At 34.7% G+C, this 18,641-nt stretch overlaps 2 protein-coding genes across 5 annotated transcripts; one reads left to right on the top strand and one right to left on the bottom strand.

Annotated features, from left to right (window-relative positions):
- The first annotated feature begins 4,730 nt into the window (after positions 1 to 4,730).
- LOC105122258 (receptor-like protein kinase HSL1) lies at positions 4,731 to 8,323 on the top strand. 4 transcript variants are annotated; one of them, XM_011021263.1, is made up of 3 exons: positions 4,731 to 7,495; positions 7,619 to 8,069; positions 8,112 to 8,323. In XM_011021263.1, the coding sequence occupies exons 1-2, from the start codon at positions 4,864 to 4,866 to the stop codon at positions 8,029 to 8,031; spliced, it is 3,045 nt and encodes a 1,014-aa protein (XP_011019565.1). In that variant the 5' UTR covers positions 4,731 to 4,863; the 3' UTR covers positions 8,032 to 8,069; positions 8,112 to 8,323. The 4 variants fall into 4 exon arrangements, with proteins under 4 accessions (XP_011019565.1, XP_011019564.1, XP_011019563.1 ...); XM_011021262.1 differs by having other exon boundaries at positions 7,619 to 8,075; positions 8,120 to 8,323; XM_011021261.1 differs by having other exon boundaries at positions 7,619 to 8,075; positions 8,116 to 8,323.
- A 271-nt stretch (positions 8,324 to 8,594) lies between these two features.
- LOC105122259 (nuclear poly(A) polymerase 4-like) lies at positions 8,595 to 14,954 on the bottom strand. Its single transcript, XM_011021264.1, is given in 14 exon segments — positions 8,595 to 9,110; positions 9,202 to 9,278; positions 9,830 to 9,868; positions 9,871 to 9,933; positions 10,033 to 11,100; positions 11,272 to 11,436; positions 11,525 to 11,854; positions 11,936 to 11,998; positions 12,081 to 12,194; positions 12,807 to 12,968; positions 13,043 to 13,105; positions 14,200 to 14,307; positions 14,437 to 14,514; positions 14,599 to 14,954. Coding segments are annotated over 14 exon segments (2,472 nt in total). The 5' UTR covers positions 14,716 to 14,954; the 3' UTR covers positions 8,595 to 9,085.
- Between the last annotated feature and the right edge of the window lie 3,687 nt (positions 14,955 to 18,641).

The following is an 18,641-nucleotide window of genomic DNA, read 5'->3' as shown; positions in this document are numbered from 1 at the left end:
AAAGATAAAACGGCGAAGCATCAAGTGATTGGGCCTCCAGTTTTTTTAAATTGGTTGGTTTCCCGGTGTCCATACTACAGGCAGTGCGGCCATTCAAGGAGTGTCAGGGTCTCCGAGCCTGTTTATTTTACTTTAAAAATATTTTATCATTTTTATTTATTTAAAATTATTTTTGAATACTTTTAGATTATTTTTATTTTTAATATATTTTTAAATAAAAAACTTTTAAACACAGAAATAATTATGACATCATCCGAACGTGTTTCACCTATGCACTTCCATTGCTTTGTCTCAAAGGCGAAAAATCATGATGGGACTTGGGAGCAATTCTTGTCTATGTTGAATATTGACTTCGTGTATGGTGCGGTTGATGTGCATCAGAGAACGGACCCAGCCCGCAACAAAGAAAAAATGTGTTTAGCTTTTGAAAATTTGTACTGCAATTTTCCCTCTTCTATTCTATTAACTTTTAAAATAATTTTTCATATAAAAATATATATTAATAATATTTTTTTTATTTTAAAAAAATTATTTTTAACATCAACATATCAAAATAATTTAAAAATACTAAAAATATATTTATTTAAAATTAATAAAAAAATTAATTTTTTTCAAAAACACTTTTAAAATAAAAAAAAATTCCTAAAAGTCATAGAAATTAGGCAAGCTAAATATCACTATCTTCTATAAAGAAAGAAAGAAATTAGATGGGAGTGGTGAGTTCCAAGTCTTCTTTTTCTTTTTTTTTCCATTTTCTATGTTCACATTCTGTTTTCTAAAGCAATCAAAATATATTTTCTTTCTTTGGTGAGGCAGAATATGACTAAAGTTGATCAAATAATCAGCTTACCTACCATCTACAAGTTAAAAAAAGCTTGGAGCTTTACTCATCCACCAGCATAACCCTTAATAAAGCCTTCGTTTACCTAGAGGTTAGGGCAACACCCACAATCCAATTAACCTTCTAGCTAGCTAATTTTACCATATTATTTTAATGATAGTATTATAATAGATATGATCGACATTGGTTCAAAAATACTCTAAATGTTGTTTATTGAAAACAAACAAAAAAATTAGACATGAAAATGTTTTGGCAAGTCTCATATTAGTCTCTAAACTATCATTCTTCTCAGTTGGGTCCCTAAAATATTAGGCAGTCCACAATTGAGTCCCGTCTATATTGTTCATGGTTTCATGTAAATCACAATAAATAGGCTTTTTGGAGGAAAACTGAATGTTTTCTGTTAAAAAAGAAGAAGAAGAATTCATAAACGGAGTCCTATTAAAATATGCATGATACATTAGGGATTCAATTGAAAAGTTCAATAGTTTGGGTCCATTTTGAAAATCAGTTTACGAGGAATAATTTGAGGTTTGTCAATAATATTTTGGAAGACAAATGGCAATCCAAACAAGGTTTATAAGTTAATATAGCGTGTACAAACAACATCAATACTGGAACACAATTTAAAGGTAAATTATTTCCCTGCTGTCAAGATTTATAGGCCTTACCATAAGTTTAAAGTGCATCCTCTTATATTCTGAAAAAATTAATAAATTCTGATGGATATTAAGTCAAAATTTAAATGAAAAAAAACATATTTAACCACAAACCAACCCTTTAAAAAACGTCGTTGGAAAAACACACAGCATGTGAAGCTGACTTTATGGATCTACATTCAATGATTTAAGCTTTTTGTAGTGAAAATGAAGTGCCTTAAACCACACGCAGACATCTATATAGCAAGGGTATAGGATTTTAAATTTCTATTAATTATTGGGGAATTCCCCTCTGGTTTAACATGCTGAATGATGACTGTTCCATTTTATTTTATTTTATTAAGGTGACTACCGACTATTATTAGAATTATTATTATTATTAGACTGACAAAGTGATCCAGCAAAAAACCACAAACAATATTATATATATAAAAAAAAAAAAACTGTGACATATATATGTAGACAAGAAACATGAACTGGTGTGCGTATAATCAGGCGCATGATTTTAGATTACTTCAGATCAATATAGATGTCGTATTACTTCTAGCTAAATTTGAACTCTTAGATTCAAGAGCAAAAACCAGCTTGCATGTGCCACTTTCTACTTCAACAGCTCTAGCATTCAATAGTCTGGGAGATTTATTTGACTTGAGATGTTTCTGTGGGCCGGGCAAGGCTACTGTCAGGCATTTGCGACTCTAATTTTATATTCAGAGTTTGCTATTAATTAATTTTACATGTTTAAATAATTTTAAATTTCTAATTTTAAGGTTTTTAAAATTAGAATATAAATTTAGAATTTAACTAATTAAATTATATCCTTTAAAACTGGCTAGCATATACTTTTATACTTAACAAAATCAGTGGTATAACACATCCAATTATATCCTTTAATAAGCTAATTTTTTTTTGAAAATACATAGAATCGGGCATGGTAACTTATAAATCTAAATTTAATCGATTTAGAAAGTAAGTTTAAAAAAAAGTTTTATGGGCTCAGACTATCATATATAAGCTAATTTTTATTTGAAAATACATAGAATCGGGCATGGTAGTTGTAGAGCTTCAAGCAATCAAATTTCATTGCTATTAATTTCGATTCTTTAATTAGTGGGTCCATGCTTTCACTAATTCAGTGAGAGAACAATCTAGAATGTTTAAAATAGATTTTCTAGCTTAGACATAGAAAACCTACCTTGGAAAAATTAAAAAGAATTGCACCCATGAATACTCTATACAGTGATAAAATATTGTTCCCATAGAATGCCCACATGTTCTTTCCTTCATTCATTAAGAAATAACATACGGTCCAAGACATGGCCGCCACCACCACCATTAAAGAGAGTGGAACACTGCATCCCTCCAGCCCAACTCAAGTAGAAAATAGAAAATAGATACAGCCAAAAGCAATATAATGGTTTTTAATTTCGGAGGTTTGACCGAAGACTTAAACAAGAATAGTCAACATTGAACAACGAATCAAACAAAACCATTGAGTAAAGGAAACCCCAATGCATGAACCTTCCTTCCTTCCCAGTCGCTGCCTCGTGCATGTTTCACGTCACCACACTAATCCATGTGTTGACCAAGGAACCCATCTGTGTACCGGCTCATTACAAAACTACCCCTTAACATCTCAAGAACTACAGAATTATCCCTTGAGAATTCACACTGCTGTCGTAATTACTAGGTAATCAGAGCAGCTTGGTTAATTAGCTATCAACCTCAGTCAACAAAGAACAGAATCAGAGGGGTGACTGTAAAAAACACAAGTACTCTCTCCTTTACAAACGTTGTTACCTTTAACAACCTAATCCATGATAGTGCGAGGAAACCATGGGCTTTTCCTCTATTATCCGTGTGATCCACTTTGGCTTAGTGCTTGTTTTGTCTTGTCTTGTTTTAGTTTTTTTTTTAATATTTTTAGTTGTGATATTTTTTAAAAAATATCTGAGATAAATTTTTAAATATAAAATAAATAAAAAGTATGTTATTTTAGCTTTTATAAAATTAAAATTTAAAACGTAATTATATATAGAGTGAGTACAAAAAACAGAAGTTATTTAATTAATTAAATAGTTTTTTAAATGATTGAGAAAAAAATAAGAACTATGAAGATATTAGCATTTGTTTTTTTTTTACTATAAATTTTTATTATCCATTTTTACAATGAATATTCTTATCATGTTAGTCTTGATAAATAATATTTATTTAAAGAACTTATATTTTAAAAGATAAAATAAGTTCAAGAAATACAACAATACAATGATATGAACAATAACAAATATTTTATAAAAGTTATTATACATCTTGTGTCTCAAAGGGTTTTTAAATTTAAATAAAAGGAATTTTTTTAAGAGAAAATTCTTGGAAATTATCATGTAGATTTTTTAAAAACTTTTATGATCTCATAGTATCATTCACTTTCCAAGTCCACTCAAAGACAAGTTATTTAAATAAACACCTCTTTTTATATCCGTCAAATTAACTTTCTTTTCTACATTTCAGCGAGTAATTAAATTTTCCATCACAAAAAAAAATCATATTTAAATTGTCGTGGGCTGTATATACAATGGCATGCTTATCATCATCCTCACCATTTGCTCATGCCTCGTGGACCCAAAACCAAAGTGCTCTTCTGTGCTAGTTCCTCTGTGAAATCATTCACTTTTGTGTTTTTATTTCTAAAATAATTTTTTAAAAATAATTTTTTATATTTTAAGAGCATTCTAAAAATAATGATATAAAGATAATTTTAAAAAAATAAAAAAATAATTTTAATATATCTTTAACCAAAAAAATTTTAAAAAATAATTATTATTATAATACTAAAAATGTAGAATAACATGTAGAATGCAGGTGTTAAAAAAAATAATAATTATTATAATACTAAACATGTAGAATAACATGTAGAATGCAGGTGTTTTTTTAAATTATTTTTTAATTGGAAAAACATTAAAATATTTTTTTTTCATAATTTCTCTTATTTTTAATATTAAGTTATTAATATTATCAACAAAATATCTAAAAATATTAATTTAACATTTTCATACTAAATATAATTTAAAAACTATTTTAAAAGCACAGAGTGTCAAATGACAAACGGGCACTTAATTTAAAGTCATTGATCAGTGAAAGAACCACAAACTTTTACTAGTCGTTGACTCATCAAATCACTTTCAGTGGTGCATATGTAATTATTGTCGCTTTGAATGTCATTTCGCACACCGGATTTATACCAAACATCTCCCCTCGTCTTCCTTTGCCAAATGCCAACCACATTTCAAATCCAGCCGTTAAGCCTCGCCCTTCTCTTCCCGGCAAAATAAACCCAACCGGAAAAACCACCTGGAACCCTTCAGGATGTCCGAATTAACCATCCTTTTTCTCAGAACTTCACCCCTCCTCTGCGTTCTAGTCTTACTTTCCCTGCCCTTCAAAGTAATTTCCCAAGATGCCAACACTGAAAACACTATCCTTCTAAACCTGAAACAACAACTTGGCAATCCATCGTCCATTCAGTCCTGGAACTCATCATCCTCGCCCTGTGATTGGACAGGGGTAACCTGTGGAGACGATGGCTCGGTGTCTGGACTTGACCTAGGTGAAAAAAACATCACAGAAACAATCCCAGCAACAGTTTGTGACCTGAAAAACCTGACATTTCTCTACATGAATTTGAACTACATTCCAGGAGGATTTCCAAAAGTTCTTTACAACTGTACAAAGCTTCAGTACTTGGACCTGTCACAGAATATTTTTGTCGGTCCAATACCTGACGATATTGATAAATTATCAGGTCTCAGGTATATAAACCTTGGAGCTAATAACTTCACAGGCAATATTCCACCACAGATAGGGAACCTGACAGAGTTGCTGACATTGCATCTGTTTCAGAATCAGTTCAACGGTACGTTTCCTAAGGAGATTGGTAAGCTTTCCAATCTTGAAGAGCTGGGATTCGCGTTTAACGAGTTTTTGCCCTCTTCAATTCCTGTGGAGTTCGGTCAGCTAAAGAAGTTGAGGTTTTTGTGGATGAGACAATCGAATTTGATTGGTGAAATACCGGAGAGCTTGAACAATCTTTCAAGTCTTGAGCACTTGGATTTAGCTGGAAACTATTTGGAAGGTAAGATTCCTGATGGGTTGTTTTCGTTGAAGAATTTGACTAATTTGTATCTCTTCCAGAATAACTTCTCTGGTGAGATAACTCAGAGAGTCGAAACGTTGAATTTGGTGGAGATTGATCTTGCAATGAACCACTTAAATGGTTCGATTCCAGAAGATTTTGGCAAGTTGAAGAAATTGCAACTTCTGAGTCTGTTTGACAATCACTTGTCCGGTGAGGTACCATCAAGCATAGGCCTTCTTCCTGCACTGACAACATTTAAGGTTTTTAGCAACAACTTGAGTGGAGCCTTGCCACCTAAAATGGGCTTTTATTCAAAACTTGTAGAATTTGATGTTTCAACCAATCAATTCAGTGGCCAACTGCCTGAGAATTTATGTGCTGGAGGTGTCTTGCTGGGTGCAGTTGCCTTTGAAAACAATCTCTCTGGCCGGGTGCCTAAATCTCTTGGAAATTGCAACAGTTTGCACACGATTCAACTTTACAGCAACAGCTTTTCAGGTGAGATACCTGCAGGTGTTTGGACAGCCTCCAATATGACTTACTTGATGTTAAGTGACAATTCCTTTTCGGGGGGACTTCCAAGCAAGCTGGCATGGAATTTGTCAAGGTTGGAACTCAGCAACAACAGATTTTCTGGTCCGATTCCTCCTGGAATCTCTAGCTGGGTGAACTTGGTTGATTTCAAGGCGAGCAACAATCTTCTTTCTGGTGAAATTCCTGTGGAAATAACGAGTCTGCCTCACCTTTCAAATCTTCTGCTTGATGGAAATCAATTTTCAGGTCAACTCCCATCCAAGATAATATCCTGGAAGTCATTGACTAGTTTGAATCTCTCAAGAAATGCACTTTCTGGCCAGATCCCAGAGGAGATGGGGTCTTTACCTGACCTGCTCTATTTAGATTTGTCTCAAAACCATTTTTCTGGTCAAATCCCTCTTGAATTTGACCAGTTGAAACTTATTTTTCTCAACTTGTCCTCCAATCATCTATCTGGGAAAATCCCAGATCAGTTTGATAACCTTGCCTATGATAACAGCTTCCTGAACAATTCTAATCTCTGTGCTGTTAATCCAATTCTGAACTTTCCTAATTGCTATGCTAAACTTCGTGACTCTAAAAAAATGCCCTCTAAAACTCTTGCCTTGATTCTGGTTCTTACTGTGACCATATTTCTAGTCACTATGACAGTCACCTTGTTTAAGGTTAGGGACTACCAAAGAAAGAAGGCAAAACGTGATCTGGCAGCATGGAAGCTGACCTCATTCCAGAGATTGGACTTCACAGAAGCAAACGTTTTGGCAAGTTTGACAGAAAATAATCTGATTGGAAGTGGAGGATCGGGGAAGGTATACCGGGTGGCCATAAACCGTGCAGGTGACTACGTTGCTGTCAAGAGGATTTGGATTAACGAAAAAATGGATCACAATCTTGAAAAGGAATTTTTGGCAGAGGTTCAGATACTGGGAACAATTAGGCATGCAAACATAGTTAAATTGTTGTGCTGTATTTCAAGTGAGAGCTCAAAGCTTCTTGTTTATGAGTTCTTGGAGAACCAAAGCCTTGATAGATGGCTTCATGGGAGGAAGAGAACTTCATCAATGGGAACAAGTTCGGTCCATAATTCTGTCTTGGATTGGCCCACAAGGTTCCAGATTGCCATGGGAGCTGCACAAGGCCTAAGCTACATGCATCATGACTGCTCCACTCCTATCATTCATCGAGACGTGAAGTCTAGTAATATCTTGTTGGATTCTGAATTGAAGGCAAGAATAGCAGATTTTGGACTGGCCAGAATATTGGCTAAGCAAGGAGAGGTTCATACCATGTCTGTTGTAGCAGGTTCTTTCGGTTATATGGCCCCTGGTAAGATCATTCAACAACTTCAATGTGCTTTATCAGTATATTCACTGTTCATTTAATTCCAACTCTGAATTTTGAGATCACACCACACCATTTAAAGCTATTTTTTCCTCATTTTTATGGCAGAGTATGCCTATACAACAAGGGTGAACGAAAAGATAGATGTCTATAGCTTTGGAGTTGTACTCCTGGAATTGGCGACTGGAAGAGAACCTAACAGTGGAGATGAGCATACCAGCCTTGCAGAATGGGCACGGCAGCAGTTTGGCCAGGGAAAGCCTGTTGTTGATTGCCTTGACCCGGAGATTAAGGAACCATGTTTCTTGCAAGAAATGACCACTGTATTCAACCTAGGACTCATTTGCACGCACTCCTTGTCATCCACCAGACCTTCTATGAAGGATGTTTTGGAGATTCTGCGGCGAGGTTTTGCAGACAGTAATGGAGAGAAAAAGACAGGTGCCGAGCTTGATGTTTTTCCTCTTCTTGGAACAGCAACTTCTCTTTCTGCCAAAACGCAGCACGAGACAGCCATATGATAATATCAGCTTAGTTTACAGCCTATGACGTATCGTAGCCCTGCCTCCCTCCCTCTCTCTCTCTCTCTCTCTCTCTCTCTCTCTCTCTCTCTCTCTCTCTCTGTTTTTTTTGGGTAATATAGCGCAACATAGTCAAGAAATAATACCCGATCTCTTCCCGGTCCGGAGCAGCCACTCGTTTCTGATGATCGTATTAAATTTGTTTCTGACCCTTAATTTTAGTGTCCAGCGACTGCAGAACCGGATTCAATTTAGTGCAGCAAACCTTAAAAGAGTAGCTGGATCATGTAGATATTAACTTGTTGGGTACTGGTTATTGAAACACTTCCCACAACACTCCTGCACTATTTCAGACGGCAAGCCATCTACAACTATAGACAGGATGGCCGTGCCTAAGCTGTTCTGCACGACATGCAGATTACTGCAGAAAGATGCCACCAAACTGTATCATATAACGCTAAGGTTTCGCATGGAAAAAATTCCAACGTTTATCCACTTTAATGAGAGAGAGAGAGAGAGAGAACTAAAAAAGCATGTCTAGTCCAATGGGAGATGGAGAGGGGTTCCTAAATAAACTTACATACAAGAAGTCGAGTATACAGACAAAAAAACCTTTACAAATCACATAACCAAATTGATCTTATTTGCAGTATTGTTGATTCCAAATAGACATTTCATTGGCAGGAAACTATCCTCACCCACCTGCGGAAGGACTGCCTAAGTGAATTCCCCACGCCTACAAGGAAACAACAAATACAACTCGATAATAATGCACAAAGTCTTCAAAGCACCGGCATGCTCAACAGCTTCTTGGCACCAGGAAGTTTACAGCTTCTGCCAAACGCAGCAAAGGAACTCACACCCAAAACTTGGCCAAACCACTGAGCTATTCACAGTTTAATTGATGGCTGACCTGTCCCAGTCCACACGGTAGTGCCAAACACACACCAAGACACCCGCAACGAAAGCCAGCAATTAATGTTTAACTTACCAAGTTGCTGGTCCTTTCCTTTATAAACAGTGATTACATTACAGTGTTCCCCCTTGCCCAATGCTACGCAGATGACTTCAGACTCAACCTGCAAAGAGAGAGCCATGCAACCAACCAAACAGGACAGCATAAAAATACCATGATTAATATGATGAAAATCAGGGTTTTAAAATGCATGCCTTATCACTGGCTTCTGCAAAGATTCTGACCTAGCACCATCTTGAGAATTTAAAACTTTCCCAATTGCAGTCTTCGGCTGCATGATACAAAAGAAAGGCAAGGAGGTGAGTGAACTTCGTGACAAGTATTGGAGAAAAAAATTTAAAGGAAGGGTTAATGTATCTGAGCCTTGGACATAAAACATGGTCAGGTTAGCAGTTGGGAGATCCTCTGTGTAAAACAATTAGCATGGTAAGACTATTGAACAAGTATTAATTACAGTACCTTACAGTAATTGTGCAAAGATGAAACCTAGAATGTGAAAGAACAATTCAGACAGTTCAAATTCATCTGCTAATTTTGGATCTGCCAACAGTAAAGATCTCGGTGCGTGGAACCATTCAACATTAGGTCCTGATTTCCTACTGCAAGGATTACAAGGCTGGAGGTCTCTAACAAATTTCTGGAATCCAAATGCATGATTCTCCACATAAAATTTTCATAAAAACAGAGCCATTGTTGCATTGACCCAGTTCCAAGTGAAGAGGAGGAAAGAAAGAGAAATGAACAGGCAACACAGTGAGTAAATGTAGAAAATTCTTTATTATATAGTAATAGTAAAGTACAGCAGCAATTCAGAGTTTAAACCTCTAATTCTTCTGGCAAGCCGTTCTGCAATAATACTCAGCTCCACTCACATTCAAACATCCACTTTCCAGAAGTGAATCCGCATCCACAGCACACACATTACCCTGCAAAGATCCCCACTCTCACTATTGCCGGATTTTCTAGTATTGCCACAACTATCCACAACAATATTTAACCCAAAAACTTCAAACAGAATAACTCACCTCGTAGTTGAGGTTCTGAGAGCCAGAATGTGAACTTATAACACTTTCAGCAAATTCTACAACAGCTGTCTGACTACATGGTTTGACAAGTTCTTGGTCAACCTCCATGCCTCGACTAGCACCCCCAACCCAATTCATCAGTTTCCTTGAAGATCCATTCTCCAAGAAATTTGACCCCAAATCCTCAATTTTCTCATTCACGCCAACCTCCTTATGTTTTTCCCCAGTTTCAAAATTTGGCACTTCATGTGAACTGACCAACTCCTGCTTTGTAATTGGATCAAACATCAATCCCATTGGCTCTGAGCCATTCATATGATCAGCTGGTTCTAGCTCATTCCTAACTATTGGTGAATCATGTACGTCCATTGAGGTCTGCTGATTTAAGGGTGACTCCTGATAGACAGTCACACCCAGCTGCCTAGCATCCCCCAAATCACCTTTTTCACTCTCCAACTGCCCACTAGTTGACCTAACCTCGGAGTTGCTAGCAACATCCTCGCAGTTGCTAACAATGTCCCCAATGGTTGAACACCCTAATATAACCCCTTCACAGGAACCAGCCAGAGACGTCACACCAGACCTACCAGCACTACTAGAAGGAGAAACAGACTGCAGTCTTTGTGGGCTTGTAGATGCCCGTTTCTCTGGTTTAACTGGCTTCAAATCTGCCATTTCACAATCATTTTTCCTCTTAACATGTCTCTCAGCAGACCCAGACAGGGATCTTGCAACATCTTCACTAGTCCTGTTAGTCTGTTGGTTCATATGTCGTGATGGTCGAGAACGCTTGTACCCATCAGGGAAAACAAAGCCCGGAAGCTGTCTTCTACGAACATGAGAGACATATATATCCATCCCTGGTTTCCAAGGCAAGTACATGTTTATATCTTGCCTAAACTCATCAACTGTTCCCCGTATATCAAATTGCTGGCCCTCCTGGCCAGTCACTCCCTCTTTCCTCTGCAAACCCATGAAGAAAGCACAATGTGCGCATTGCTTGGACGGATCTATATACTCATTTGGATAAGGATGGCACTGCAGCATCCCATCGGTGTCCCGCTCTATCTGAGAAATGTCACATGGAAAGGACAGCGAGTAAAGCAAGACAGCTGTCATACTTTGTTGGATCATCTTGTCTTCAAATAAGACAAAAACTCACTACTACGTTAGAAAACATGGCTAAAAACTGAAAGGAGTATATCAGCTTGCAACAAAATTACAAGGTAAGATGCTTACCTTCAAGGTAAGTTGTCTAAGCCGAGACTCTACCCAGCCTTTCCAAGCTAACAAATCAACAGCATCTGCTGCAACTATGTCAACTTGCAGGTAATTTTTGTATGCCTCAAAGAAAAGATAAGGCTCAAAAAGAGCACTCCACTGTGCCTTGTTCAGCTCAATCTCCTGCAAAGAGAACAAAGTGACAAAGCAACAAAGTATCAATAGTATAATGTAGGAAAGTAGAGGAAAATAGATTGCTACGTGCTCTCACCTCACATATCCTGTTACCACTTTGGAATTGCTCTGTCATAACACGAAGAGTACTTGTAGACACATTGTAGCTAGAATTCATGCAAGGATATGCAGGAGTTATTATTGGCATATGATGAAACCGGTCTCGAGGATTTTTGCGAGGATCCCACACAGGAAACCCAAGCGCATCTTCTTCTATTGAGCATAGCATCACAGGATTCGGCCAACGCCATTGTGTATAGACTCTGAAGAACCGAGAGACTAGCATACTAGGAATTGCATTAGGATAAAGCTGGCACACTCGAGCAACTAGAAGAGCCCAGTTTACTCCACCAAGGAAACCAGTAACCTAAACATTTAAGGAGAAGATTAAAACAATAATTTAGTGTGAAATAGTAATTGGAATAACTCATCAAGATGCCCATCTTACATTTGAATAAACACCGCGCCTTTTAGCCCAAAACTTCAGACATCTGAGTGTTGCCCGAAAGTGCTACAATTTTTTCAATGGTTAAAATGACTGTCAAATCACTGAAGCACTCTAGTAAAATAAGTAAGAGAATACAGTAAGTCACCTCAACATTTGGAACAAGTTTAAGAATTTGATCAGCAACCCTGCACCCATTTAGACTTCGAACAGTTTGCTCATCAACTTCATAGAGCACAGACCCATTGGAGATGTCCAGGTCCTGTTGACAAGTTAGTTCCAGATCAAATTGAGCAATCAGTGCTTCAAATGTTATAACGCATCACATCATAGGCTTTGCTACCCCAAACTCATGAAAGGAAAAAAATGCTAGAACTTGAAGATGACAAGACTCAATCAGCTAAGAAGCTTTAGACAAACCAACAATACACTCCAAAAGCTGATGATAGCGGCTATACATGCAAAACAAGATTCTTACAAAATACATATAATAATCACCAAGCATGTTTTACAAAAACCTACAAGACTGTCAAAAGTAGCTACTATTGGGCTAGAGTGGTAAAACAGGATGCAAGGAGCAGGTCTTAGAAAATTTTACCAAAACACAGAGAAGAGATTTTTTATGATTTAAAGATTAGCATTCTCGGTATTAAAGTGCATCTCAAATCAAAAAAAGAAGAAACACTTGACTCCAGATTTGCTACTGAAGTTCATTATCAACGAGAGAAACAACAAATGAGGAAAAAGAGGAAAGAGGAGGGGGGGTCCATATCAAGTGATAAATGTTAAAACTTTTCTGCATGTGCCACAATCAAATTGAAGAGCATAAGAAAATAATGCATAACATGGATATTTCAAAGACTAGGTAGCTTACTTCTGGAACAACCAAAAGGGATATACTTGCATAGAGAAGGTCAATTGATATTCCCTGGAATTTAAACTTCATAACTGGGACATGAGCATCTGGAACTGGCTGAAGTTCAGTAACTTCTTCCATCTCAGCCAGCTTATCATGCAAGACAATAAAGAAGTCTCCCTAAAAAAACAACTTAGCATGTCAGTCAAAATACCATAGAACTAAAAAGAAAATAAGCCACGTTTATGAGTCACCTCTCGATTCACATATGATGGTCCAACACACAAGGTGTCTATGTCAGCCCCAGGACCATGCACCTGTTAAAACAGTAATCATTGCCATAAATGCAACAGAAAATGTAATTAGATCACTTAAGTAACAAAAACATAAGATTACATCATATTCAGAAACAACAGCCTAACAATTATAGTGCACTTTTGAATGATTTTTAAAAATCCCACTTTTTTTCATCTGGGCAGACAAGCCAGCAGTATCCTTTCACCACAGTATTAGCTGGAACTAAACTATAACAGCACAGAATGAGTGTTGGTTGCAAATAAAACCCCAAGGATTTAAGTGAAGCAGGACAAAGCAGTTGGGTACACAGCCACTGGTTAAGGTATTTGCTAAGGACACGCTTGCAGCCAGGTGGCTCAATCAAGACTATGAAAGGTTCTAGTGGGGACACCAGACCCAAGACATTGTTTATGCACTCGTATGATCATAGACAATGGAGGGTAGCCCACACCATTGAGAGATTGGGCTTTAGCTTATGTTTTGGTTTAATTTATTTTAACTTTTAGTTGAGATTATTACTTAGACTTTATTTGTTGGGCTTGATTTAATTATTGTTGAGTTTTATTTAGTAGGCAATAAGCCCAATTGCTTGTTCTAGTTAGGGTTTTAGTATTTATATCATACTTTTCTAAATGTTAGGGAGTTTTTGATGAATTGAATAAAAATTGCAGAGTTGGTGCATACTTTTCCAACTCCCATTCTTCTCTTTTCTGGCTTTTTATTCTCTTTACTTGCCTTTAATTCTTAGTTTCTTTCTCTAAAGCTTCTCTCTTTCCTGCTTTAATTCTTTTTTATCATTGTTCCACATCAGGTTCGTGCATGAAATAAGAGGCCAGCTTAAAGCTATAAGTATAACATCATATTGAATCATTGAATTAGCAAGAAAACAATTTTCCTAGGCTCATTACCGCTTCCATACATTAACAAACATAAAAGATCACCATTTCATTTTCCGATCTGCTAATCTTATTGCAATTTCCTATTGAGCTAAAAACTACATATTGGCAATCCAAAAGCAACAAATATATTCAAGCATTCATACAGCTGTGCAGAAATAACTACGAAAAGAGGAGGAAACAGATAAAGTCATCATAAAGCACAAGAAAACATATACCCCAAGACGATAAGACCCGAAAGTAAAAATAACAGCATTGGCTTCCTCTACCATCTGATCAGTATATCCCCTTTGACGCGTCAATCGCTTAACCCAGTCTTTCACAATCTACGGCAACAACAAATTAACCTCTTCACAAAACCATAATAATTTCTACAAAAAAATCCCATCTAATTAAAAAACAAATCAGTACACATAAAATACAATAATAAGAAAACTGATTTCGAATATTGTTACCTGATCGATACGGCCCAGAACCTCTTCTCTCTTCATAGCCTCTTCTTTGCTCTCGTATAAACCCGAATCAACCAAAAACTACCAAAAACATCATTGGATTAATAGTAAGTAAAATTAATTAAAAGAACGAAGAGCAAATTTTTGTGATTATCCACTAGTCACCTTCTCTAATTCCGCATTTCGATGGAGATCAGGTTCAGTAGGACCCGCGACGGAGATTGGTTTCATTATTCCGTACCTCTTCGCCGCAGTTCTGTTTGGGCTCTGAGAACCCACCATTCCGATTCCCCCGAGCAAATTAAATAAAACACAAAATTGAAATAATAAAAAGATTAGGGGAAAAAAACCCTAATCTGTTGATTTTTTTTTCCTTTTTTACTTAAAAACCCTGAATTGAAGTTAATAAGAATGGGAATTTTTGAGATCCGGAGAAAAAGTCAAATAAAAAATTGAGAGGGAGGGTGGGAATCGATTAGGGGGGGAGGGATCGGTGGGCTAAGGGAGTGTTTGGACTTCGGAGAATCTAATGATATTAGTGGAGATTTTTTATTTATTTATTAGTAACAGAAAAGAGCGCTGCATAGCACGCGCTTTCCCTTTGTCTTATTTAATAGTCAAATAGTATTTGAAGGATATTTTTTAAATTATTTTTTATTAAAAATATATTAAAATAATATTTTTTAATTTTAAAAAACTATTCTTCATATTAACGTTAAAAAATAACTTAAAAAATCAAGATTTTAAAAAATTCAAACTAAAAGCAGGACCAAACAGCAGGGGCTCATGGAGTATTTCTGGTAATATTAATTTTTTCTTTAAATATTTTTTATTTAAACTTTAAATCTATAAAATAATACGAAGAAGATATTAAAATTTTATTTGTTTTTGTGATTTAAAAATATTTTTTAAAATAATATTTTTTTATTTTTTATTTGTAATTAATATTTTTATATTTTCAAATCATTTTGATGTATTGATATTAAAAATAATTTTTAAAAAATAAAAAATATATTATTTTAATACATTTCCGAGCTAAAAGTACTTTAAAAAATAATTATACTTATTAGAGATGATAATTTTCAATTCAGTTTAATTTTTTTCAAAAAAAACAACCAAAACTAGTTTTTTTAAAAAAATCAAAATCGGTTCAAATTAACCAGTTTTGGTTCGGTTTTATTATTTTGGGGAAAACGTGTTCAAACTAGGTTTTTCTGGTTTGGCTCTGTTTTTTTCTGGTTTGGCTTGATTTTTACCGAGTTGGCTCGGTTTTTTTTTTTTACTTTATTTTTTTTTATTTTTAAGTTGGACTTCATTTTGATTTTTTTTGTTTCAAACTTATAAAATCGAAACCAAACTAAATCAAAAGGTTTTTTTTTAAATTATAATCAATTTAATCAATTTTTTTCATGGTTCGGTTTTTTCAATTATTTTTTTAATTTTCTCAATTTAATCTTTTTTTTCACCTCTAATAATCATATATATATATATATATAAACCCTCCAATAAAAACACAATTTTTTCTATTAATGAGATTGTATTGGTCTTAACTTTTAGTATATATATTTTTTTAACAAAGGAGATTAGTTAATTGAATTTGATTTCATTTTTAATCAGTTTTATAGATTTAAAATAATAATTTACCATCTAAAAAAACACATAAAACTAAATGAGCTATGAATTTATCAAGTTTAAATCCAATTGAATATAATAATCCAATGATTATAATTGCTGAAAATTTAGTGTGTTGAGTGTTAACATTATAATATATTGACTGGTTGAAGTAATTTTTTTAACTTATTGAAAATGATTATTTTAAATTTGACTGGATTTAATATTAAATTTATCGTTAAAATCTAACTAAAACGAGTTTTTTATACATAGAATTGATTTTGAGTATTATAATATATGGATTGACTTTAAATGCTATTTGAGTTTTTTGTTTTTTTTTTCAACAAAAGAGATTAGCTAGTTGGATTTAATAAAACCTACTAAATAATTTAACTAGGCTAATTAACTTACATGATGAACTGATCTAGTTATAAAATTGAACTCAATGGGCTATTAATTCATCAAATTAAAATTCATTTGAACATATTAATCTAAGTTTAGTGATTATAGTTGTAAAAAGCGTGACATTATAATATATTGCTTGAAGTAAATTTCTTAATTTGTTGGGAATAATTATTTTAAACTTGACTAAGTTTTTTAATTGTTAAAATCTAAAAAAAATTATTAATCCAATTAGTCCCATTGTCACTTATCAGCATTAAAAACACACTTAAAAAATAATTTAATTTCCACACTATTAAAATTATTGAAATATATATATATATAAGGCTCCACCCCCCTCTCAAAAAGTCCATAGTATCCATGTATTTCATATTGTTAACTAGTAATCCCTATTTTTTCTTTTTTTCTTAACATAACAATCCAATCTTATTGGTGACTGATTTTAACCGCTATGATAATTTTCTTCCATGTACGGAAAAGAAAAAAACAAAACTAAATGGTTTTACAAGGCATGTGGATCTCTTTATTGTGTTAAAGGATCATTGTCATCATCAAGTACTTGTTCTTGATTTTGAAAATGGAGGCATGTCTCTATTCTTGGAAGAACAAGGTTCCTCTTATTGCATTCAGCAATGATCGTTGCTTGATATTATTTGAGCACCCTCTCGTTAATTCACTGCATACTGTATATCATGATCTAAAGGTGCATATTTTTCACTCTGGTAACAATTCTCTGGTGCTGCTTGAGTGAATTTTTCTCGTACACGTGATTTATGAGGAATTTTTTACAGGCTGAGATCATGCCTGCAGTTGAGCATCTCCTGTCTGCTGCTGATATGTAGGTATTTGCACAAATATGGTCTCATTTTCATTTTGAAGTATCAAAAGAAAAGCAGCGTGGATGTTTTGAACTTGAAAGGTTGACAGATTTTTGAAGTGTATGTTTAGTTTAGCAAATGGTTTTAGCTATAATATCTTCTATTGAAATCAGCCGAGTGGTTCTTTGTCAGTTTTTATAATGTCAATCTTCAATTTTCGTTGTACCTTAGAAAATCATAGATATGGTTTTTCACTTTCAAGTGCATTCCTAAATTAAAGCAAATTATTGGTCATGTCTTACTCTCTTGAGTTAATTACAATCAGCTGAATCTGGGCTTTTCTGTATAATTAAAATCCCTAAACAACTAGTATGCCCTCTACTTTGAGTCTTGTTTATTTCACAATGATTCACATATTTTTAGTGAACAATGATGACCTTTTCAGACACTGCTGAGGGAGTGGCTAGCACCGTCTGGCCATACTGGTTGGGAGCAACTAGAGGTTGTGCCAATGTCATCCAAGCTTTCCTAGACATACTTGAATTTTTTTTTATTTTTAAAAAATAGTGCTTTTAAAGGGAAGAGATTGTACAAAGTATGAGAAGGGTATATCCTAGGAAGTATAAATACTTGTTATCTTGGGCTATATAACCAAAAATAACAAGAAAAAAGAAGCAAAACTGAAAAGAATTTGAAAAAGAACAAAAGCATACTATAAACAACATAGGAGTCGGTTGACTAGTTTCTAGAAATTTTTTTATTGACTAACCGGTTGATTACATATGAAATTGTACTACATATAATTTCAAAATCAGCAATGATATTTTATGACTCTTTAAAGTGTCTAATGGACTTGAAAGTATCTGGGATGTGAAACCTTGGTTCGAGCTCTATTAAATTGAACTAAACCAGATCAAAAATGTCATCACCAACATCCTGATAAGATTAATAAATCTGATGAAAGACTCGATTATTTTTCTTATACTAAATGAAATAAATTAAGGTTAAAATAGCTAATTGAAGTAGCTAACGTCATGTCAAAAAAGGTCAATCCATAAGGGTCATGCTTGTGATAGCACCCCAAACTGTAGCAAAGAATGGATAATGAAAGAGTAAATGTTCATCTGTTTCAACCTACGACCTATAAAGAATACATGTTGAAGAGGGAATGATCTGAAAAGCATATAGTTTGTTTACGGTGTTGAGATGACCCATAAAAACAAGCCACATGATAAAATTAAAAAAAAAAAGTCTTAAGATGAAATCTAGAAACCAGAGAAGATGGTGCATAGAGTCTATAGGTCTAAAATCTCTAAGAACCTCCCATGACAAGTCAATAAATAACCTCCCTGATGAGTGACCATTCCAGGTATAATG

Source organism: Populus euphratica, unplaced genomic scaffold (assembly GCF_000495115.2).
Source record: "Populus euphratica unplaced genomic scaffold, PopEup_1.0 scaffold19.1, whole genome shotgun sequence".
Taxonomy (NCBI): domain Eukaryota; kingdom Viridiplantae; phylum Streptophyta; class Magnoliopsida; order Malpighiales; family Salicaceae; genus Populus; species Populus euphratica.
The sequence above is the reverse complement of the archived record's forward strand: the minus strand, read 5'-3'. Positions and strand labels throughout refer to the sequence as shown.

What these genes read in the sequence shown, in the direction of transcription:
- LOC105122258 (XM_011021263.1), top strand. Translation starts at nt 4,864, where the DNA reads ATGTCCGAATTAACCATCCTTTTTCTCAGAACTTCACCCCTCCTCTGC. An exon ending in TTTCGGTTATATGGCCCCTG is followed by an intron (nt 7,496 to 7,618) that starts GTAAGATCATTC and finishes TTTTTATGGCAG; the next exon opens with AGTATGCCTATACAACAAGG.